Below are 25,376 nucleotides of genomic sequence, written 5' to 3'. Positions count from 1 at the left end.
CAAAATCACTGCTACTTTGGTTATCTGTACTGGAAGAGATTGAACCACTGCAGCAGAAGATAGCAGCACCAGGTCCTTTGATGAAATCTGCTCAGTGTCAGATTCAGCTAAGTTCTCAGTTGGTACTCAAGCCTCATGTTTATGGAGTGACTAGTTGGTGAAGCAGTCTCTCCTGGACTTGAAGCAATACTTTTTCCTCGTGAGATATAAGATGACTGAAGGCAGGGGTTCCCAAGCTTTGTGATACCGCGACCCCCCTTTAAGTTGCTCACGACCCCCCGGGGGGTCGGGACCCACAGTTTGAGAAATGTTGACTTAAGGATTTTAGATGATGGCTCTAGAGACTGTGACCAACGCCTCCTCTCTCTAGTTGATTTCTGGGGATTTTTCCCTTTTTCACGGGATAAGGTCTTCAGAATCGGAGTGGCGACCAAAGGTACATAGGTTTATGAAGCACTCCTCAATGAAACTGACCCAGACACAAAGTCGTGTGCGTGGAATTTTTCATGAGGTATATTCTCAGTTTGCTTTCTCTAGATTTCTTTGTTCATCTAGAGAAGAATCTAAATACAGTGCATCTCTCTGAAATGTGGCATTCTCCTAAAGAAAAAGCCACACGTGTGCCCATTGTTTACAGGTAACATTGCCTGAGAGGATGCACAAGTTTAAAATCCAGGGATTTTATCAATGGCATCCTAAACAAAGGAACAAAACTATAGCACCTATGTACCAAACCAGAAAAAAGGGAGAGAATCCTCTCAAAAAAAGAGAAAAAAGTCAACACTCAAAAAACCTATCACTATCTAACTACTGTCTAATTACTATATAAACTAAGGGTATGTCTATGCAGGCAAACCGCTATTTCAAATTAAAATCGAAATAGCCGGGCGCTTAATTCGAGTTTGGTAAACCTCATTCTATGAGGAGTAATGACAAACTCAAATTAGCTAATTCGGAATAAGCGCTGTGTAGACGCTTATTCTGAAATAGAGGGCCTCCAGCCTTCCCAGTTTCTCCTGGTGGCCACTCTCGCTCCCTCCCACTCCTCCTCAGAGCCCTTAAAGGGGTAGACTCTGGCCACAGTGCCTGTGCCAGCTCCAAGCCTGCCAGCCCAGAGCCAGCAGTCACTGCCCCTGACCCAGTGCCTCCAAACATGAGCCAGCAAGCCACTGGCAGCCAGCCCTCCACCACTCCCCAGGAGCAGTCTGCCAGCTCCCAGGAACCTGCAATTAATGTGTATAGACGCGTTAATTTGAATGATCTTAATTCTAATTAACTATTTTGAATTAAGATAACTTGAATTAACACTGTAGTGTAGACATAACCTAAGTTAATAATATAAAAGTTCTGGTAAGTACTGAGTAACAGTGAGCTTTGAAGCATCAAGCTGTGAGCTGAGGATTTGAGAGTGTTTTGGGGTGATACATCTTTCTAACTATAGCTGGAAGCAAGATGACACTCAAGATGAATGTGCCACCCCAAAGGGAATTTCTTACCAAAAACTTCTGCCTTGAGTGCACTGGGTGTAAACACACCTTAAATACTATATATATATATATATATATATACACACACACACACACACACACAAACAAACACTCAAAGTACTTTAAGTATTGAGGAGCTAAGCGGTGTGGACCCATCTTTTGTACAACTATACACAGCATCCCAGTTACAACACATTTTAATTCTGTAGTGAAGCGCTATTCACAGCTGTTTAGCATCCACAACCACCGATAGAACATGGATTTTAAGGAAATAAGGAGTAAAGACAGTATATGAATAAATCATATAATTAAGCAAGCCAAAGGCTGTTAGACAAAAAGAAGCCCCTTACTGAATCACTGGTGATTATAAAAAGTATAGTTGGGGCAAATAATGATTGGTTGGATATTAATTTTAAAATCAGTGACTATCCTGGTATAGTATGGAAACAGGACTTTATGGAACTAACAGTCTGGATGTTAAGTAAGCTCAGGGAGGCACTACAAGATACAGGAGCTCCCTTGTTAATTTACAGCTTGTCCCTCATTTGCCTGTAGAAATGAGAAATGCAGACAAAGAATAAAGACAAACTCACCATCAGGACCTTCGCTACTTTTACTCCTTTTATTTCGGCGGACATGCTTACTTTCTTCTTCAAAATGTAGCTTTTCTTCAGGGAGGAAAAAATTCAGCAAGGCCAGCTGGAACAGTAAGAACATCGAGTTAAGGTTATTTTACCAACAAATTATCACAGCCAAACTGACCGAACTCCACCTCTTCAGCAGAGATTTGAGTCTTGATATCAACAACTTCTTAATTCCATTAAGAACAGTTTATCATAAAATGTTAGCCTGCTATCTAGGAATTTCTGATGCACCCATAACCAGCACATTGAGATATGTCTCAGTTTTCTTGGTCAGTATATGTCGAACCTGTAAAGCATACAACATTCCTATGTAAAGAGTACTTCTCTACCTGTGATGAAAGAACAGGTACTAAGAATGAGGAGTCATTATTTTAGTGCCAATTCTGCCAAATGACTCAATGGCCAAAGTCATATTAATTTCTCTGTTTGTAAATAACAGATAACATTTCTTTATCTTGCAAAGGTACTATGAGATTAAAATCTTCAAAACATGTGCAAACATGGTCTAATTAAAGGCTAAAATATATACATTTATTACATGGGGAATTATATTAGTGATCCTAATATTTAGTTTCAGAGGGGTAGCCATGTTAGTCTGAAACTGAAAAAACTAACGAATAGTCTTGAAGCACCTGAGACACTAACCAAAAATGTAGATGGTATCGTGAGCTTTTGTGGGCACAACCCACTTCTCCAGATGACTTCTTCTCAATTCAATTTCATCTGATCTGTGGCAAATCTCTCTGCCGCAGGCCAGAAGCCCCAGCGTTTCCCTGCGGACTGATCCCTAATATGCAGGGGAGATCAGGGAAGTCTCATGTGCTGTCTCTGCCCTCTACACATACTCAGCAGCTCCCACTAGCCTTGGAACCAAACATGGCAGTCACTTCTGAAAGCAGCACAGATCTGGATGCAGGCAGGCAGCCTGCCTTTACCCCACCACATCACTGAGCAGGAGCTGTTTCAGGTAATGCCTCCCATCTGGAACCTGCACCATAAATCCCCTGCCCCAGGATGAATACCCTCTTGCACCATATCTTTCTTCCAAACCCTGCAGCTCAACACCCTGGCCCAGCACTGACCCCAAACCTGCACTTCAAACCCTTTGGCCCCAGCCTGGAGCCCCCTTCCTCTACCCAAAACCCCTCCTCCCTAGCCCTATTCCAGAGCTTGCAGCCCCCCATCCACAGCCCTCACTTTCTACCCTAGCTTGGCGCCCCCTCCTGCATCCCGAGCCCCTCATTTCTGTCCTCCCGGTCCTCTGCCCCCCTTCACCCCTCATGGGGCTGGAGACGTGAGGACTGGTTCAGCCATTGTGGGGAGAATCTCTGCACCTCCATGCTTCCTCTCAGAACCGTGTGTGACCTGCAATTGAATTTTTCTGTGGGTCACTGGTAAAAAAGTTTTTCTGTGCGTCACAGTAAAAAAGTTCTCCACCCCGGCCTTTGGGAATGTACAATGTTCTGGGTACCAGAAGACCATGATTCTTACATTCACCTCTCTTATTGACTGATAGTAGTAATTACGTATGTGCCTTTTATATCTCTTATTGCTGAAGAAAACCTTATATCTTACTGAGAAGTTAAAAGTGTAGGCCACTTAACTTGTGTCTGTGCTCTCTTTCACTACACGACTTTCGACTTCGAATCAAATGTGGTAGGAGTTCTATAGACAATAGCTTCATTCACTATTCAACTTCTGAGTGATACATTCCTAGCTACTGTTCATCCTATTCACAGAATGAGGCAAAATGTAAAATACCAAAAAAAAATAGTATATTATCATGTAATTAAATCTGAGGGGTAGCCGTAATTAAAGACTATATAATATTAGATAGATAAATAGTTAGATTTACAAGACACAGAACAAAAATAGAAACTCTTCAAACAGGGAATAATACTGGTAATATATGCATTTTTGGCATACTACACTCAATGGCATCCAATGTACATGTTGCTAAATTATAGATCTGTGCTTGTTCTATACTCTAAAACATGAAATTTAAATCTTCGTGATGAAAATGAGAAAGTTTAAAATAAAAAGATGTGTCTCAACTCTAAGGCAAAAACAGGCTCCCTATTCATAGTAGAATATATGCCCTTTATGTCACTAGAAGGTTCAAGAGAATGCCATGTCAAATGTCAAGACACAAATCAATTATTCACAAAAGGGATTCTGAAATCCATACAGACTTTTTCATCCATTAGTTGGACCTCATTTTCACAAACTTAAGTTCCCTTTTACATTAGAATATTATTCTAATCTATTTCAAGCCATCTGTAATGTTTAAAAACCCTAACAAGTAAAAAAACCCCTAATTCTTTACATCTAGAACTTCTTTATTTTCTACAATAAGGTCAGGTAGCAGCAATGCATTAATATTTTGGAGATCCTAGCTAGTAATAATTAACTGACACTAAAGATCACTGATGCAGTAATTTCTAATTATTCTCTGAAGAACTTGCTATTCACTTACTAATTTATTAAGCTCCTTCATTGGCCCTTGATTTATGTACTCTTAAGGCTGCAGATTTGTCCTAGCATCTAAAAAATCATAGAGCAATGATGGTAAATGTAGTAAAATTGATGGCTTTAGAGATTGTGATTTTTTTTTATTAAAAATGCCCAAATGAGGGGGCAATAACCACTTGCAGCAGCACCTTACATGTCAACACTGCAACCCTAATCAGCTCCAGTGAAGGGAGGGGACCAGAACTCACCTCAGGCACAAGCACTGGTTGCTCTTGGTTTCTGCAAGCGACAGAGGGAGGGGAGGATGGAGTGAATGGGTCAGGGCTTCAGAGAAGGGGCAGTGCAAGGACCTTTGGCTTTGTGTGATTAGGCAGTTCGCAACCCTACAGACAAATAGAGAAATTAGGCATCTGTGACAAGCCTATAATCTTGTCAAGAAGTTTCTCTCTCTCTCTCTACTGAAAATCTCCTTGGGCACTGGCATTCAGACATCTTCATGGGTATTCAAATCCAATATAACATGAGTAACACCTTATAGCTGGAGGAGGCGGATCTTAATCTAATGCAAACTATCCCAGAAACCAAGATATATGAAATACTTTCCCCTTAAAAATGCAATAATTAGTAGTTACTAAAATAATTATGTTTCACAATGCAAAGTTAATCTCCTCACGCCGAGGCATGTAGTATCACTTGCATTAAGGAACTCAATTTCAGTCATTCCAGGTACTCCAAGAAGAAATGTTCATAATCTGGTAGAATTTCCTCCAAGCATCTCCTCCTCCTAAAATACTGATCTTCAAGAAATATAGATGATTTTGGAACCAAACATTTAAATAAGCCTTTGACTTGTCATTTATTCCAATCATCTCATCCATACAGTGGACAGAAATGAACATGATATTTTATATAGTTATAAAACAAATGCATTTTATCTGTAACTTGGAAAGAGCATTGAGACATAAATGGCACAGAACTCAGACACAGCTCTGATGGGTACAAAATCTGTTATTGACCTACACAGGAAAAGACACTAGGTTAAGAGGTTTAATAAGATAGAAGGGAAGGATAAATTCCTTCCATGAATTAGGTGAAATTCTTTGGCATGTGTTTGCAGGAGATCAGACAAAATGATCATAATGTTCCCTTCTGGCTTCAATATTTATGAATCCTGGGGGAATTTAGATTAACATAGGATCTGCAGAGTGACTTTCAGCTGAAACAACCTCAGTAGAACTCCTACTGGCTCCCTTTTGTTGTAAATTGGTGTGGGGAACCTTTTTTGGCTCAGGGGCCACTGACCCACAGAAAAATCAGTTGAGGGCTGCTCACAAATAAGAAGCATCCCCCCCCTCAAACCTCCCAAACTCTCGTTGACATGGCCTTGACATAGACTGAGAAGGAAAAAGATACTTCCCACAGTCCCCTGGCACACCAGAGTCTAGGGGGGCCAGGCTAGAAGATTTTGTGTGCTCCAGTCCCACAGGAGAGCAGCATGGGGGCTGGAGCACCAGCGTGGGCTCCCAAATGCTGGAGAGGGGAGGAGGAGCCCCAAGTCTCAGGGGCTGGATCCAACTAAGTTGGGGGCCGCATCTGTCCCTCAGGCCTTAGGTTCTACATCCATGGTGTAAATGATTCCCAACTGGAATTAGCCCACCACACTTCTAACAGCTGCTCTCATGGTACATGAAACCCATATAAGATCAACTCAGCATAGGCCACTCGTACTGAGAGCAAGTCCAACTATGGGGGAGAAGAACTCCTCTAATCTGTGCAAATACCTGGCTATCAACTGCAAGCTACAGATAAAACAGGAAAAATTAAACTCTGATATCTATGCTTGCATGCAAAATCTTCAAAATTAATAAAGTACAGCTTGTGTATTTATACCATGAACTCCAACATATATTTTCACAGCTGCCAAAATAAGAATATCTGATACAGAAGCCAGCTCATATTGAAGTGGGTCTCTAAGTGCTATAAGATAAAAGAATAAAGACCTATTTGGCATTCAGGTCTGTCTTTCTAACAGCCAGGATTACGATTTACAGTGCATGGGCTATAAAGTCATTACACAGGTGTTGAAGCCAGTGTAAGATTTCAAAAAGAGTAAGATATTTCACCACCCAGGAATGTGTGCTCTCCTTACGGAGGTTACTCCAACCCAGATTTTATTATCCTGCCTCAAATTGTATTATCTAAATTAGCATATATTGTGGAAAACATTGCTTTCTAGCAGAAGACCAAGCACTAAGATAGGATGGAATCAGAAAATCCTGGATTTGAGCAAAAGAAACTGTGATCCAATGTGCAATTTAAATTATTCCTGTCAAATTTTACCTGTTTACAGAGAAAGACTCAAATCTAGTGTTCGCAATTCCTGGTATTGTTTGCGTCTACAAATATTAAATGAATCTTGATTGCAGTGACATGTTATAGAAGAAAGCAAAATTAGTAACCCTGAACATTAAACACAGTTGGAAAATGGGCACAGAAGGCTTTATTTTCCTTTTAACCAATAAGACACATAATTCTTATAATAAAATTATTTCTAAAAAACCTATCTTAAAATGAATGTCACATAAAAGCAGCTAATTGTCCATCAACACAGCTCATTTACCCTCATAACACAACAAAGATATTACATGAAATAAAAAAGCAATGCATTTAAGGTCATTAAAAGAAAACATGATTTTTTTTAAACATCATCTGACTAACTTCTTTAACTGTTAAGATATCAGAGATCAAACATTTAACAGAATTCATAAAAAAGGAATAGATACTGGAACATCCACAGTTATAACTTCCAGGAGAGCTACTTAAATCAATGTGATTAAATTCTCTGGATTTAAAAAGCAATTAATCTACATCAGATTAAAGTATTGTAAAAAGAATTTGAAAAATTGTGTTATTGTAATTTAAAACTAAATTTATTATGAAATAATTATAAATGCTAAATGCTATTTATTGCTACTACTAGTTGGGTACTTTATTTGAGTTTTATAAAACTGCTTTAAGAAAAGAAAACTTAGGTACTGACAATTAAAACCCTTATTCTACAAACAAGAATACAGAATACACAAATAATCCCACTGATTTTGAATGGAATAATCCTGTGTTTAAAATTAAGCCTGCACATAACTGTTCGTAGCACTGGGCTAAAACTGTACTTTTATTAAAAACATTCTTTCAGTGCATAGAATCTTTATTTCAAAACAAAGTTGCTGCAGTGTTAGCAATTAAAAATTTAGACTTTCCATATATTATCACAATTATCATGAACTTTTTCATTAGATGTTATGCTTTGGTAAATGAAGTATTTCCTTCACTCCTTCCCACTACTATTCTTTTTTTTCTAGACATCCAAAAAGATTTATGTTAGGGAAAAACACATTTTCCCTGCAATAGTAAATATTTTTTTAATGATCACAGATGCACATTTCACCACAAGAAGCTAAACGAAAAGACTGCTATTAAGAACAGACTGTAATTTATTATCATCACAGCTGCTATTGAACACAGTCTTGTTTTAAAATAGGCTAATAAAAAGTTTTCCTGAAGAAACAATGATACAAGAATAGACTCTGTAGTATATCCCACTACCTTCAGAGCTTAGCTCATACAATACCCTTATTCTATGGGGGTTAAAAGCATGACAGGCTGATTCAGATGTATAGTAATGACCAATACTACAAACCTTACTTGCACATGTGACTATTTCATGAGATTAAAATGAAATCAGTGCCTAGACACATTGAGTGGGTCGCAGCCCTACTCCACCAACTTTATGCTGCTCAGGGGACATACTTGAGGCAGGGAAGGGCAGGCAAGGAGTGTGGCTATAGTACATTCACAATTTCCAGTTACCATGGGGCACTTTGTGAGCCACAGATAGCTGGTGAAGGTCAGAGTAGCCTGCAGGCTGTTCTATCCTGAACATTGGAACAGACACATACAGAAAATCAAGGAACAGTAGCCAACTCTCAGACAGCCATGCTGTATCCAGCAGAATTAGCGTAGTTTGTGGTTGGACAAATTACTGTGGGGAAGCTAAGTCAAAAGCATGGTTAATGTTAGGGATGTTAAAAATAGTTTATTATGGTAACCATGTAGCACACACCATGGGCTCTGCAGAATGAAGCTTAGCTTTATACTGCAGAGCCCACGGTGAAACCTTCCCAGGATCTAGGCTGTCAGCTGGCCCAGATCCAGGGGAGGAAGCTTCGCTGACTCAGTGAAGCCTCTTTCCAGGGAGCAGAGTGAGCAGCTCTTGTACACCAGGCCTCTGGGGAGGAGGCTTTGCTGTCCTGCTGCAGTGATGCTGCCTCCCTGGAAGCCAGCTGAATCTAAACAATACCATTAACCGATAAGCCGATGCTTATCATTTAAACAGTTAACTGGTTAAACTTTAACATCCCTAATATAAGCCTATGAAAAATAGTGACGATAATTTTATCTTTGCCAGTGGAACAAATATGCTTTGTCATGTTTCTATTTAAAATGTAAATAAAACCAAGAGGAAGCAAGATAATGTGATCGGTAAAGTTCTAGTCCACATATAGAAAGTTGGATTGAGGGGTTGCAGGTGAGGAACATTTACACCCAGGCAAAATGAAGTGTTTCTAAAATTTAAATCGTGATAACTTGTTAAATATACCTTTATTTCACAAACTCCTACAATATCATACTGATCCTTGGTGATGATGATGACTTGTAAGCTTTGTCTATCATCTTTGTCTATCTTTTCAAGATAACACAGGTTATTTTCAGCTCTGTTGACCTTTTTGCTGCATCAAAAAGATCATCAGTTAATATGTAGCAATAGAAATATTGTAGCTATCAACATAGCTGTTGAGAGGTGAACATCTGTTAATTTTCCTGGAGTATAGTATGAATATTATTTCTTTTGTTGTGGAGACAGTTAAAATGCCAGAAGACTAGATCAGTTTACCTAGAGGCATAAAGATCACCCTCTCTGTTAAGGCGTTTTCAGATTTGTAACTGTATGTGATACTAAAAGCTGTAGAGCTTAGGCACCATGGCTATGTCTATACTGCACCCTTCTTCTGCAAAAGCTTATGCAAATAAAGCGCGGTATTGAATATCGCCACGCTTCGTTTGCATAATTAATTAGAGGCTGATTTTGTGCAAGAGGCTTTTGCGCAAAAAGGAGCTCCGTTTTTGTGCAAAATCCCTTCTTGCGCAAGAACGGTTCTTCCTGAAAAAATGAGGAAGAACAGCTCTTGTGCAAGAGGGGTTTTTTCTGCAAAAAGGAGCCGTCTATACAGCTCCTTTTTGTGCAAAAGCCTCTTGCGCAAAGCCGGCCCCTAATTAATTATGCAAATGAAGTGCAACGATATTCCGTGCTTCATTTGCATGAGCTTTGGCGGAAGAAGGGTGCAGTACAGACGTAGCCTATGCTTCGATGCATTAATCACATATTGGGGGCTTTGAATGGAAAAGGCATCACTTGCTTTTCAGATTAGCAATTCAAATCAGTCCAGCTGTCTGATGACCAAATGTACTTTCTGTCCGAGACAGAACATCAGAAATGGCTGCCCGTCACAGGGAGCCATAGCCTGTAATACCTGTAAGGCTGGTATAGGGGGCTCTGTCTGTGAGGTGGAGTGTTTTCCATATAAGGGCATGTAAATTAATAATCTTCCCCTGCTCGCTCCACCCATTGCAGTGAAAGATCAGCCAATGGGCTGACTTGTGCTCAGGCCTGCTACTCCACCCACTGCAGCAAAAACCAACCTATGGGGTGATAAGTTCACAGGCAATAAAACAGGCAGGCAGCCCCTCTCTCACTGGGGATTCGCATCGAGTGAACGCCTGGCCTGATCACCCAGACGCCTTGCACCCCCCGCTCTCGAGTTTTACTGAGCGTACTCTGAGTTGGTCGACCCGAGTGTAGACAGTTTATGAGCATGCGACCGGTACTTGTGTTCCTGCTGTCTCCAGAACTGGTATAACCCCCCCCCCCCCATCATCATCATCCCTATCCTAATTGATTTCTTAGTTGTCCTTATTGCTTGTCAAGTGACAGTGGTTAAAAAGTTACTAAGTTAGTTTATAAATAGTTGTGGTTTAGGGTTTTTACTGTTTCCTTGTATAAAGTTGTGTAAATAATCAGCCCTATGGACAATACCAGTGTTAATTCAACTGTTCCTAACCCCTGGGCAGTTATTGGGAATTATTGTGATTTAGAAAAGCCTCAGGGAATTGTTTTGTGTTGTCTGGCAATCTGTTTAATTTTTGTTCTGATGATTGTCTGGTGTCATCAAAATAAAATCAGTTTGTGCTTTTTAAAGCCCCCAGTTGTGGTCTCATCCTTTCCGGCATCCCTTCGAACCTCGTGTATTATGGGGACTGACACTTTCCATCCGAATACCAAGGCCAGTTCAAGGTCTCTATCCTGATATTCAAAGCCCTTCATGGGACTGGACCTAACTCTCTAAGGGTACGTCTACACTACAACGTTAATTCGAACTAACTTAGTTCGAATTAGTTAATTCGAACTAAGCTAATTCGAACTAACGGATCCAGACTAAAAAACTAGTTTGAATTAGCGTTTTGCTAATTCGAACTAGCATGTCCACATTAAGTGGACCCTGAACCGGGCTTAAGGATGGCCGGAAGCAGTGCCGGCAGGGCATCAGAGGAGGACTTAAGAGTGTGGAGATGCTGTCTCAGGCTAGCCGAGGGCTGTGCTTAAAGGGTCCCAACCCCCACCCCGGACAGACAGTTCTCAGGGGTGCCCCGCTTGCAAAGCAGTCCTGGCTTGGAGTGCCCTGAGTGCCCACACTGGGCACATCACAGCACTCGGCCATCAGCCCGGCTGCACTTGCCGCAGGCTGCCATCTGGGGAAAGGGGCAATTGGGGGGCTGCAGGAGAGCTTCCACCCCCAGAAGCCCACAGAGCCAGCCCAGTCCTCCCCATCGGGGGCTCGTGTCCCATTCCTCCCTCACCTCCTTCCACTTACCCTTCCCTAGCCCCTCTTCTTGATGTACAAAATAAAGATAACGTGTCTTCCAAAATGGAATCTGTCTTTATTGAACAAAACTGGGGGAGACTGGAAAAAGGAGGTGGGAGAGGGGAAGAGAGAGGCTGGGAGAGGGGAGGGCAACTAAAATGATCAGGGGTTGGGAACAGGTTCCATATGAAGAGAGGCTAAAGAGACTGGGACTTTTCAGCTTAGAAAAGAGGAGATGGAGGGGGGACAGGATAGAGGTCTCTAAAAGCAGGAGTTGGGTGGAGAGGGTGCATACAGAAAAGTTCTTCATTAGTTCCCATAAAGAAGGACTAGAGGACACCAAAGGAAAGGAATGGGTAGCAGGCTTCAAACTAGTAACAGAAAGTTGTTCTTCACAAAGCAAAGAGTCAACCTGTGGAACTCTTTGCTGCAGGAGGCTGTGAAGGCTAGAACTAGAACAGAGTTTAAAGGGAAGTGAGATCAAGTCATAGAGGTTGGGTCCATGGAGTGGTATTAGCCAGGGGGTAGGAGTGGTGTCCCTGCCCAAGGTTTGTGGAAGGCTGGAGAGGGATGGCACGAGACAAATGGCTTGGTCACTGTCTTCGGTCCATCCCCTCCAGGGTCCCTAGGGTTGGCCGCTGTCGGCAGACAGGCTACTGGGCTAGATGGACCTTGGTCTAACCCAGGACAGCCATTGTAAGCTCAGGGCTCTGGGTCAGGGGTCTCAGTGGACCCCCTTGATTCTCTTGCACACCTGCTCCTGGGTGGCCAGGCTGGCAGCTCTCCTGCCCAAGCCGGCCACTTTCCTGTGCCTTGTGCAGAGATCGTGGATGAGGTCCACGATGTCCGCACTAGCCCAGGCGGGTGCCCGCCTCTTGTGGTCCCGGGCAAGCTCCCGGGAGCCGCCAGCCTGGTCCCGGGAAGAGGGGGAGGGCTGGGGGCATCGGGTGGCTGGCTCGATCCGTGCCAGGTGCAGGGTCTGCTGGCTGGGTGCTGGCAGGCTTGCACCTGGCACGGGCACCGTAGCCAGCCTGTGCCCCTTTAAAGGGTCCGGGGCCGGGAGGGGGGCATACGAGTTTCCCTGGTGTTGGCCAGAGTGGCCACCAGGGAAACCTGGGGAGAGCTAGCCTCCCACTAGTTCGAATTAAGGGGCTACACACCCCTTAATTCGAACTAGCTAGTTCGAACTAGGCTTAATTCTCGTGGAATGAGGATTACCTAGTTCGAACTAAGCGCTCCGTTAGTTCGAATTAAGTTCGAACTAGCGGAGCGCTAGTGTAGCGCCTATGAAAGTTAGTTCGAACTAACGTCCGTTAGTTCGAACTAACTTTGTAGTGTAGACATACCCTAAGACTCTGTTCATATTTGTGCCTGGAGAAGCAATTGCCAGCTCAGGTAGATGGACCTGTGCTAGCTCCCATTGAGCTAGCACATTAAAAACAGTAGTGTCGCTGTGGGAGCACAGATATCGGCAAACAGTAGCAAGCCTATGCTGCTGTTTACCACAGCCCAGTGCTATCGCAACTATGCTTCTGTTTTGAGAGTGCAAGCTCTGTGAGAGCTAGCAGAAGTGTGACTGACTGAGCTGGAATCACACCCCCAGCATCAAGTATTAATATACTTTGAGAGATTCTTTCTCCATTTATAACTTCTCCTATTGCTGTGTTCTGCTGGAATAATGAACCTTTTAACGAATATGGAGGAAATCTTGTGAACACATCAGATGGTACTTTTAGCAGGAGCTGAAGAAGGACTAACCTCTCCCACCATGTTCAGAACTAAATATGAATTAGGGATGTAACAGTTTAACTGTTTAAACACTTAACTGATAAGCTTGAGCTTATCAGTTACTGTAACAGTTACATGCCTGTTCCTCGCCCAGCTCCTGGGGAGCTGACTGCCACCTTAGGCTGCTGGCTTTGTACACAGCCCACATCAAGGGGTAGCAGCTAGCTCCTCAAGAGTGGGGCTGGGAGCTGGTATGTGCCAAGAGCTGGCTTAAAAGCTGTTAGAGCAGTGGTCACCAAGCAGTAGATCGGGATCTACCAGTAGATCTTGGAGCCTCTGACAGGTGATCCTGACTGGTTTGGCCAGGAAGCTATCAAGTGCTGGTGCTTCTGGTGGAGTTGCCCCTCTACCCACTGTCATGTTGCTCCTGCCATCTGCTTTGGAGTTGCCCCTTGGAGCCTCTTCCTTGCTGTGCACAGTGTGGGAGGGAAAAGGAGGGCGGGGTGCTGATGTCAGGCTGTCCCTCCGACCCCCACTCCTGTACCTTGTCTCCACAGAGAGAAGGGGATGGAGGGAGCTTGGCAATGCAAATCTCTGTCACTCTCACACAATGTGTGTGTCTCTGTCATTCTCACAAACACACATTGTCCTTCACTCTCCTCTCCTGACCCAACATGCACATGGGGGATGCTACTGCTTACAAAGTGGATTATTTTTAGGTTTTTGACTTTTCTGTGTATTTCATAACTTTCATTTCTCTCTTATGCTTAAATGTAATTCTTTGAGTGGTGTGTTCTAAAATGCTGGATCTGGAATAATTATCCCTGTGGTAATTGTGCTCCTGGAGGTGGATGGCATGTCTCTGAGAAAGGCAGAGTAGGGGTCTCCACATACTGTCCTTGCCTGCGGACACCACTCCTGAAGCTCCCATTGAACAATAATGGAGAACTGTGGCTGGCGGAGTTGGTGCCTGTAGATGAGGAGCCACTGCTTTACATGCCAGCTGCTTTTGGGAGTGGGGCAGGGCTAGGGCAGGAGTAAGCCTGCCTTGACTCTGCTGCTCCATCCCTGTGGCAGCTGTCTTGACACTTGCAGGCTGGGTGGGACTCAGGCCCATTGCTCTGCCCTGCAGAGGCAGGGACAGGACTTGAACTCACCTTCCTGTGCTCCCCAGGCAAATGGCCTGTCCCCTAGGCCACTCCAGAACCCACCTCACCTCCCTATGTTCAAGGGGGTCCCTTATCGGCTGTCTGGTCTCTCCCAGGGTGGGCAGAACTTGAGCCAACCACCCTGTGCTCCCAGGCAAGTGCCCTATTCCCTAAGCCACTCCAGAATCCGTCCCACCTCTAAGGCATCCCTTATCCTGCTTTCTGAATGTGGGAGTCCGCTCCATCCCTGGGGTAACTGGTGTTGGCTGCTAGGCTGCTGCCTGGGTAGGTGGAGGGGGGGACTTGAGTCCACCACCCTGTAGTCCAGAGGCTGATGCCCGCTCCCTGAGTTCACTGGAGATCCCACTCCACCTTCAGGGCATCCCTTCTCCTAACTTTCCTAATGTGGGAGCCAGCTCCATCCCTGGGGCAGCCTGTGTTGGCTATCTTGCCATTCCCTGGGTGGGTAGAGGGACTCAAGCTGCCAATCCTGCACTCTCCAGACAGATGCCCTATCCCCATGGCCACTCCAGAACCCTTCTTACTTTCAAGGATGTCCCCTCCCACACTCCGAACTCGTTGGCCCAATACCAGAGCCTGTCCTCCAACTCCCTACCCCAGCCTGATGAAAGTGAATGAGATTCGGGGAGAAGTGGGGATGGAGTGAGCAGGGTAATGCCTCAGAGAAGGGGCAGGGCTTCAGAGAAAGGGGTGAAGGAAGCCGGGCAAGAGTGTTTGGGTTTGAGGTAGATCTTACATTGCACTTAAATTGAAAAAGTGATCTTGTGGTTAAAAAGGTTGGAGGCCACTCTCCTAGGGAGTTGGCTGCTACCCTCCTAGGGAGTTGGCTGCCACCCTATGCTGCTGCTACTATATCTCCCCACGCACTAGCTGCTTGCCTGCTCCCAGGGAGCCAGCTGCAGTGGGGGCTCTGCAGTATAAGCTTTATACTGCAGAACTCACAGCACATAACTGCTAAGATTTTCAGCACTTACACTGTTACTTAATCACTTTTTAACATCCTTATCCATTACTCTCTTCACTGGAGACTTTGATTATATCTAATGAAATGAAGAACTCAGCTACCCACTCTACAGAAGGAAAATCTCAAATCCTCAGATTGAAGGAAATTGGCTTTCTTTGCCTCAGTACCTATAGAAATATAGGGTATCCCTAACGAGTAGTTCAGTACTTCCTTTCTTATGTAACTAAGTGACAACTTCACAATATATTTGCACTACACGGCATACAATTTCATAGTATTTTGAAGAAATCACTGCTTGTTTTACCCAGTCTGCGGTCCGACGTTACTTTAAGTTTAAGTCACCAAAACACAACTGTTCTGCGTTTTCTGAGTCAAGAAAAATCACTGTAGGACTAAAGGTTAAAAAGTTAAAACAAAATCGATAATCTAAGGGGGGAGGGGGAAGCATGGGGCCAGGATCCCAAATAATCTGTTAAACATGCCTTACAGGAATGAGTCAGTTCCTTTGTATATCCCAAAAAAACGAAGAACAAAATCACACATTCAAAAGAATGTATTTTCACTGCAATAATTCGCAGAATCCTGGCTGGAAAGGCTGAACAGGGCTCTGGAATGTCATCTGAAGACAATAGGAATTACCAAAGTAATATAGCCTGCAGTCATTCACTGAAACTAGTTTTGTTTTATTTTATTTTATTTAAAAAATCCATTCCAAAGTTTACAGAAGGAATAATAATATACTTATATAAACATTTTCTTTGAAAAAGGTACGATAAAAATATCAAGCTTTCCACAGGACAATAAACTAGATGTGCAATGAAATTATGATTGGACATACGGACTACATGAACCACAAACCTGATGCTGTGGTACTACAATAATTGTCAAGGTTTAGCTGCCTAGCTATCTCCTTCTTTGAATATCTTAGACATAGCATATATCCCCAAGAGAGACACATCATAACACCGAAGATGTTCCATTGGAGAAAGTGAAAAGATTTCAAAAAGTTCAGACAGCAGAAAGAGAAAAATAGAAATCAAGGAAAAACGTTATACTCTGAAATGTGACTAAAAAAGTGGAACTTTTTAAAGTAGATATGCTTCCTGTGGATATCAGTGATAATTACTGACTTTAGTGACAGAAGTTTTTGTTTAATTTCCATTTTTCTTATCTCTGCAATTACAACACAAGTTAGAGAGTGAGAGCTGAGACTATAGTTTCCTCCTATGCAAATTAACTTAAGACAAGGGTTTTACAGGTGTCACTGATGATACAATGTAAAGATTGTACAAGTATGCCTAATTTGGCCTGCAGAACCTTTTTTTGGCAGCGGAGGGGGGAGAATGTAGCCATACTCTCAAATGCAAGCTAAACTTCACAGGAGTGCAACGAGAAATAATATTGTATTTGCAAAATGAGTGTTTTTGATATGGAAATCACTGAAACAAACACAGAACCATAAAATGCCAGTTTGCACTAACTTTTCAGGGTAGACAGGATAAATGTAAAATTTGAAATGCACAAGACATCTTTGAATCATCTGTAAACTAGACTAACAAATCAATGTGTGTAAACAAGGTATTTTACCTCTTACTACAACGTAGTAGGAGCTAAATGTATCAGACAATAAAAATAAAATAAAAAAAATTAAAAAAACCCAGAACATAACCCCCATCCCAAATCCAAGCCACTAAAAAAATCTCCCCTTTTCCAAGTCACACTATCTCAATGTACAGTAAAACTTCAATTGTCCGGCATCCAGTGGTCCGGCACTCCTGATAGTCGGGCACCAACTGCAACCCGGAAGTGCTCCGGCCAGCTGGAAGCCCCGCGCCGCTACGGAGAGTTTCCAGGAGGGGAGCAGGCTCCCCACCCCCCAGACTTCAGTAGTTATCGCTGAGCAGGGGGGTGAGGGGCGGCGCTGTAGGACCAACCCAGCAGCACCCCAGCTGCTCTGCTCCACTGCTTGTCCGCCGCTCATCAGTTTCAGTGCACTTGGGGAAGCGGCAGAGCAGAGCAGCTAGGGTGCTGCCGGGTTGGTCCCACAGTGCCGCCCCTCACCCCCCTGCTCGGTGATAACTACTGCAGTCTGGGGGGTGAGGAGCCCACTCCCCTCCCAGAAACTCTCAGTGGCGGCGTGGGGCTTCTCCCACCTTCCTGCAAAACGGCAGAGGGTTCACCCCTTGCCGTGGCGTTTCCCGCCCACCCCCCAGACACAGTGCAGATTCCAGCAGACCCAACACAGCCCTCCCCCAGAGTACCTCCAAATACTCCGGCATATCCGATAATCTGGCAACACCTAGGTCCCAAAGGTGCCGGATTATCGGAAGTCTACTATACTTGAAAAGAAGCACAAACTGGTGCTCCTGAATTATTGTTTTCAGTATCATGATTAGTTACCATTGTCCATTTTCAAATCCTGAGATTACTAGTGTGAAAAAGTCTGTTACCATAACTAAGTTCTTTATAGACATTCTTTGCAGGCAATACAGCTGTTTTATTGTATTCTGAAATACTGTCAGAGCTGTTGATTTGGAACAGCTATCTCTACATTAGTTTTGACTGCATCAGATCAAAAATATATACATGATAACATGGAATGTCACAAATTGGAGAAATTGTAAAATATTTTGTGTTCTGTCTTTTCTGGAAACTCTGAGTCTTGTTAATGGAAGAAGATATTCAATATTTCAAAGCCTTTGTTTTTATAGTTATATTTTTAGTTTTTGTTATAAAATACAATGTTTTTGTTATAAAAACCAACATGATTTGCTCTCTAACATGACAGAAATACAACAACATTTTATCTGAAGGATATAACCACATGTTTGACTACAAGGAAGTTACTCACCTTGGTGCAGTTAATGATGGTTCTTTGAGATGTGTATCCCCATGGGTGCTCCACTACTTGCCCTCTTCTCTGCTTTGGAGTTTCTGTTCTTACTTGTATTTTTCAGACATTTGGCGATCAGGGAGGACAGGTGGGAGCTGGACCGTGCGCCTCAAGAAATGGCGCGAACGGCACGAGGTGCCTAACGCACATGAATAGTCCAGCAGACTACTGCTAACAAATCTCCAATCTGCGGTGCCAGGATGACCTGACACCAACAGTGGAGCACCCATGGGGACACTACTCGAAGAATTATTATTGTAACTTAAGTTAAATATGATAATATTCACAAAACATATTATGAGGTGTGACGGGGCGGTCCAGCCCCGCACTGGCCAACGGGGGAGCCAGCTGGCCTGCTGGGCTGTGCAGGCCCCACCCCCACAGCAGTGCTGGGCATGCTCCAACTGCGGGCCAGGTATAAAGGCCAGGGAGATAACTCAGGCCGGCCCTGGTTGAGGGTGACCTCTGGGGAGGGAGGAACTCCTGCCCAACCTCTGGAGCAACAGCTGGACCTGTCACCAGAGCAAGAGCCACTGGACCAGCTGCCGGAGCAGGAGCCACCAGGCCTGCCGCCTCCACTGCTACAGTCCCCGGGCCGAGCATGACCGCAACGCCGACCACAGGGGGCCACCCACCCAGCCACTGTGGACAACCCCAGCAATTACTGAGAAGGAACAGAGAGGGGTTCGCCCAGGCATGTTTGGATAGCTCATGGTAGAGCACGAGGATAAGACTGTGCAGCTTGTATATGCAGACACTGCAAGTAAAATTCTTTGATAAGCAGTGCAGACACAAGCTAGCCTATAGTTGAGCAGCAATATGGACACTACTCAAAGAAGAATCATCAAATTAATGATGGGCAGACCATATCAATTGTCAATTTATCTCAATTAAAATATTTTTGAGATAAATAAGTATATATGTAATTAAATCCTGTTCCTCCCACCCGTTTCAGCTTATTGTCTTTGACTTGGAAATCTTTAGGACAGGGGCTGTGTAAAGAAGATGGATGGTGACAGGATGCCTAACATAGTGAATGCTAGTGGAAATGGGGTAAGTTTAGAAGTTAAAATAAAAGAACGAGTTAAAATTTATGTACAAAAGTTAGATGTCTGCAAGTCACCAGGGCCTGATGAAATGCATCCTAGAATACTCAAGGAGCTGATAGAGGAGATCTCAGCCTTCAGCTATCATCTTTGAAAAACCACTGAAGTCAGGAGAGATTCCAGAAGACTGGAAATATATAATATCCATCTATAAAAAGGGAAATAAAAACAACCCAGGAAACTATAGAGAAGTCAGTTTAACTTCTGTGCCAGGGAAGATAATGGAGCAAGTAATTAAGGAATCCATCTGCAATATCTGGAAGGTAATAAGGTGATAGGTAACAGTCAGCATGGATTTGTAAACAAATCATGTCAACCAATCTGATAGCTTTATTTGCTAGGACAGTGGTCCCCAACCTATAGAGGCTCCCGGGCACAGGGCCACTCACGCGCCAGGCGCCCGGGGGGTGGGGCCACTCATGCGCCGGGCGCCCAGGGATGCTCTTGCACCTGGCGCCGGCATGTGCCCTGGAGCAAGGGCCGGGGCCGCCCGAGCGCCTTGTGCCGTGGGCCCGGGCCTGGGGCCAGCGCCGCCACCCGAGCCACGCGCCCACATGTGCCCCGGGGCTGGGGCCGCCCGAGCGCTGCGCACCAGGCGCCAGTGCGTGTCGCGCGCCTGGGGCCGGTGCCTCCAGTGCACCGCGCGCCAGAGGCGGGGCCGACCCAGGTTGTCGGCGGGCGCGCACAAATGCCCCGGCGGGCGCCATGGCGCCCGCGGGCACCGCGTTGGGGACCACTGTGCTAGGATATCAAGTCTTGTAAGTAAGGGAGAAGTGGTGGATGTGGTATACTTAGATTTTAGTAAGGCATTTGACATGGTCTCGCATGATCATCTTATCAATAAACTGTTGATCACCTGTTAACCCCCCACCCAGCAGACCACGGAGACGCGGAGCGGCTTTTCTCGCCGCGGAGGACACGGGCAGCAGGACCGCCCGCGTCCGCGGCGAGAAAAGCCTGGTCTTCCGGGGAGACGGGGTGGGGGGGGCGTAGTAGCTAGCTAGTGCGCGCCCCCCCTCCCCAGCAGACCAGGCTTTTCTCGCCAACGCCTGGGGTAGAGCAGCTGGGGGGCTGCTGGGTTGGTCCCGCAGCGCCGCACCTCGGCACTACTGGACCAACACGGCAGCACCCCAGCTTCTCTATCCCAGGCGTCCAGATTCAGCCGCTGTTGAAACTGATCAGCGGCTGATTCCAGGAAGCCCGGGGCAGAGCAGCTCTGCCTTGGGCTTCCTGTAGTCAGCCGCTGGTCAGTTTCAACAGCGGCTGAATCTGGACGCCAGTTCTGACTTACATACAAATTCAACTTAAGAACAAACCTACAGTCCCTATCTTGTACGTAACCCGGGGACTGCCTGTAGTTATAATTCACTATGAACATAGCACCCCCAATCTTAGACTTCAAGGACTGGCAAAGGAAATGTCACTCTCACTCACCATCAGTCAGGATCATCTAATACAATGGTTCACAACCTTTTTTATGCTGGGGACCAGCAAACCCATTTATAAACCTTTGGCAAACTGACATTTTATTTCCATATTCATTATGCAAATAACCAATATGCAAATATGGAAAATAAGTTACTGGTCCGCCAAAAGCCCAGGCCCCCAGAGCCGCTGCAAACAGCTGGCTTAAGGTCCCGAAATAAATTAACAGTTTCAAAATAGCGCCATATAGCGATTATGCAAATGAAGCATGGGATATTTAAATCCCGGCTTCATTTGCAATTTCGAATGTCTTCATTTGCATCCCTGTCGAAAGAGGGTGCAAGTGTAGACATACCCTGGCCTAAGGTGCCACAGGACTGCTCACTGTTTTTAAAATTACAGACTAACATGGCTACACCACTGAGAATCACCAAACAAGTATAGTCCTCAAATTGACATAACCAAGAGAATCTTGAAAGAACCTGAACCAAGATGAGCCAGAAAAATATGATTGCTTTTCAATAAACCATATAGAAATGAGATAAAACAGAAAATTTTGAAGTAGTGCTATGTTTTGGCACAGCTAAGTCAATGCTTAAGGTTTGAAAACTAGAAAATGTTATTGGAAACCAGACTGCAATCCTTTTTGTTAAAACATAGTGAATGATAAGAGTTTACTGGGATGAAGAAAAAAATATTCTTGATGGAATTCTGATTTTTAAAAAATTACTACAAAAATTATATGGAATTTTTTTTAACAAAGCCCTTGTTTTAAGAAATCCAAAATAAAAATTAACTATAAAAATAACACAATTTTTAAAAAATATAGTCATTTAAATAAAGCATATACACTTTCCTTTTAGCCAAAAAAAAAAAAAAAAAGCTTAATTGAGCCAGATAAATCTGCTAGTTACCCATAAAAAGATTAAGCAAATGATTGCATTTTACAGCAGTCCAAGGCAGCTTATCCTTGAGCAAAGAGCTGGCACTTAAACTTCACAGTGGATGGGCAAAAGAAGGGTCCCTGAAAGCATCTCTCTTGATAACTTGAAACCATCTCAGACTTTGGGTAATTAAAATGTTTGGGATGATCTGAATCTATTGTGTCAATCATTTATCTGATGGAGGAGCTATGTTCCTGTTTATTTATTCTTGCCACTATCTGGAGAGAAACAGTAGAGTTCCCACTGCTCTGGGTTCAGAAAAAGTAACAAAAGAATAATCTTTTCCTGCCACCTGTGCCAAACCAAACCCATGTTTGGGTACTTGAAAACCCACAAATGCATACACCCAGCATTTCCAGAAGCTTAGTACTTATACGAAGTTGTATAAAAAAACACCAAAGTACATGTGTAATTGAGGAAAAAAATCAGAATGGAAATATCGTCTCCATTTCAGATGGAAAAATAATTTAGACCTTGACTTCAGGCCAGCGCTGGCAATAATAGAGGATGCATTTGGGAGGTGACGTTACCTTTAATGGCACCTTCCTGAAGTATTGTGGCTGAGATAGATAATGCATCTGAGAATATAAGGAGACCACATACAGCAGCAAAAGTTGCCACTTCCTTTAATAGGATGCAGCATATGAGCCTTCCTTATTCAAAAGCTGCTGGGAAGCAGGCTATGGCCCCATTTTCACCCTGCCTGCTCAGGGGTGTCTAGAAACATTATATTAGATCCTTAAGTAATAAGGAGGAACTCAAAAAAGAAGACTGTTTGCTATGTAGCAATGCAGTGAAAAAGAAGCTAAATAACCCAATTCCAATAAAATAACCAATTAGTTGATAAAAAAAAAATCCAAGAGAGTCTTTCAGAAATGATTCACAGCATATTTTTCATGGAAAGAATTAGCATAGCTCTTTATTTAACATTTGTTTAATGTTTGATTTGAAAGTTCCAGCTCTAATTTAGACTTCAGGAATACTTACCATAAAATCTGACTTATAAAAAAGGCTACAGGGTACGAAGACAACATTAGGAAAATTTAGCTTAAGATCATTCACAGATGCAAAGAAACAATTATACTTGCATCTGTACTTTACGCTCACCACAAAAAATATTTAAATATTGCACTGACACATGGTGGGGTTATTTTGCACAAACACATTTGCAAACACTTAGTCCTACTGCATACATATGGATGACATCTGCAAGTAGAGAAATAAATTTATATCAGAAACTGAAATGCCAAACAAAAATCCTTCCTAGCAAGATGATACCGTCTCAAGGTATTTCTCCTTTCTCTAATTGAGTGTGATGGGTTGAGTCACAATTCTTCCTGCGGTTGTCCCGATATGCTTATCAAGCCACTGATGCCAACCTTTCTACCCCATAGGGTTCCTCAGCAGCCTATCCTGTTGAACCAGAAGCTCTGGTCTCTCCCAACCAAGACACAGATATTACTGCCCCTCTGCAGAGCAACACACATTCAACTAGCTCAATTCTGGGAGGGCTCAGCAACAGAGCTTCAGCACCCCAGAACACAGCCCCCAAAGAGAACCAAAACCTGAAACAAATTATCTTATCCAGTATAAAAGTTTTATGCAGAGAAAGCTCATAAGTTCAGCCCCCTTTATCAATGAAAAAGAGATATGAACAGTGACTGCTCCCCCAGATAACCATTATTTACACTTGGTTTGATAATAATTTATCAGAGCTAATTTATTAAGTATAAAAAGTAGGATTTAAGTGGTTGCAAGTGAAAACAGACAGATCAAAGTAAATTATTAAGTTAAAATAAACAAAATATGGCTCTCATTTACTAAGAAACTTGTTACATGCATACTTTTACCCTAAACAGCTGTTATCATCTCAGGTAAAAAGTTTCAAGTCAGAGTTGATCTTTACTCTGGCCTGGGTCTACAGCTTTTTTCAAAGTTCTTTATTGCCAGGTCACTTCATGTGTATCCTCTTATGGTGGGCAAGACAGTTTCAAAGACCAGCTGAAGGCAAAGACTTGATAGTTTTCCGTTCCTTAAATAGACTTTCCTCCAGGTGGGAACCCTTTGTTCAGTCTCTCCATCCCCATGGAAAAGTACTAGATTCAAGATGGATTCCAGTACCAGGTAGCATAGTCACATGTCTTTCTAGGACTAACCATACATAGTTTGGGCTTATAGGACAAACAAGTCTATTCAAAGGTAGTTGGTTTGAGTACTGAGCCATTATGCTCCTGAAGTATCACTAATGGCCTTTATGAGCACATTCAGACTTAAAACTAGATTCACACTTCATATTTTAAACTTCATATATAAAAATGATACATGCAGAAGAACAGGATATACAGACTCAGCAGATTGTAACTTTAAATTTATAGGTTACATGACTGGGCCTACATTAAGCATCTTTGATTTATGTATAATCATATTCATAATCCAGTTTTAACAAAGTAAGTGTATGGATGATAATCAGTAGAACCATTCTTTGTGGATATGTCCCAGAAATGTAGGTAGGGTGACAACATAGGGTGAATTGGACCTGGTGACTACACTCCTGTAGATTAATCCCTGGTTTTAAATTGAAAGCAAGAGTAGAAGAGTCCATGTCAGGAGACTGTTCCATGAAGATACATACATCACAAAGTCCCCAATCATGGGCTCTGCAGTAAGACATGGATGAAGTGGGATTGAACATTGGTGCGCATTAGGTTGAATTAATATACATGAGAAATCAGAAAACATCTGGACAACTTGCAATAGGAACGAGAATGCCAAGTATTGAGGAAGGACCATCTGCCCCAAACAAAACAAACCACTTTCTTTTTTTCTCTTTTGTAACTGAAGAATTGGAAGCAAATTAATTTGCCCCTTGAGGAAAAAGAGAATCAGTAGCCAAAGGAATTTCCTTAGTAAGTCATCAGTGAAAAACAATGTACTTTGGAATATAAGGAGGTTCTACATCAGGGGTGGGCAATAATTTTAGATGGGGGGCCACTTCACTAATTTTTGAAGTGGTCCTGGGCCATCCCAGAAGGGGTGGGACTTCAGGCAGAAGGGACAGGGCAGGACACTTCCATGCTCCACTGCCCACAGACCCTGATTGGCCTGAATGGAAGAGCACACAAAGTCTTTGCCCCCATCCTCCCCTAACTGAAGAGGGCTGCCAGCTGTTACGAATAGCTGGAGGTTCTCTCTAGGCACCTGCACCCTTGGCGGCGGGAGGAGATTTGGTGTGCTCCTTCCACCCCACACTCTAAGCGCCACATGCCTCTTGCAGGCTAGGAGGAGACTTTGCGTGCTCCCTGCCTCTACTCTGTAAGGACACATGATGCTTAGAGTACACCGCCAGCTGGTGGTCCACTCTAAGTGCCATGCACCCCTTGTAGGGCGGGGACAGGGAGCGAGAGACTTTGCATGCTCCCCCACATCTTCTGGGCCTGATTGACCTGGGGGTTGGGGAGTGGAAAGGAGTCCATGGGCCGGATCCACCTGCTTGGCAGGCCAGATCTGGTCCACGGAGGCTCCTTTGCCTACCCCTATCCTACATGCTTCCAATAGAGGCAAAATGAA

The 25,376-nt window shown here is 43.6% G+C and overlaps 1 protein-coding gene across 4 annotated transcripts in view; it reads right to left on the bottom strand.

The window, feature by feature from the left end:
- Positions 1-25,376, bottom strand: part of EDA (ectodysplasin A) — a 196,000-nt gene that overhangs the window by 72,925 nt on the left and 97,699 nt on the right. For all 4 annotated transcript variants that reach the window (XM_075940804.2, XM_075940805.2, XM_075940806.2 and 1 more), the window contains exon 2: positions 2,081-2,186. In XM_075940804.2, the coding sequence (XP_075796919.2) occupies positions 2,081-2,186 (106 nt within the window). The remainder of the gene's footprint in view (positions 1-2,080; positions 2,187-25,376) is intronic.

Source organism: Pelodiscus sinensis, chromosome 13 (genome assembly GCF_052426305.1).
Source record: "Pelodiscus sinensis isolate ZL-2025 chromosome 13, ASM5242630v1, whole genome shotgun sequence".
NCBI lineage: Eukaryota > Metazoa > Chordata > Testudines > Trionychidae > Pelodiscus > Pelodiscus sinensis.
The sequence above is the reverse complement of the archived record's forward strand: the minus strand, read 5'-3'. Positions and strand labels throughout refer to the sequence as shown.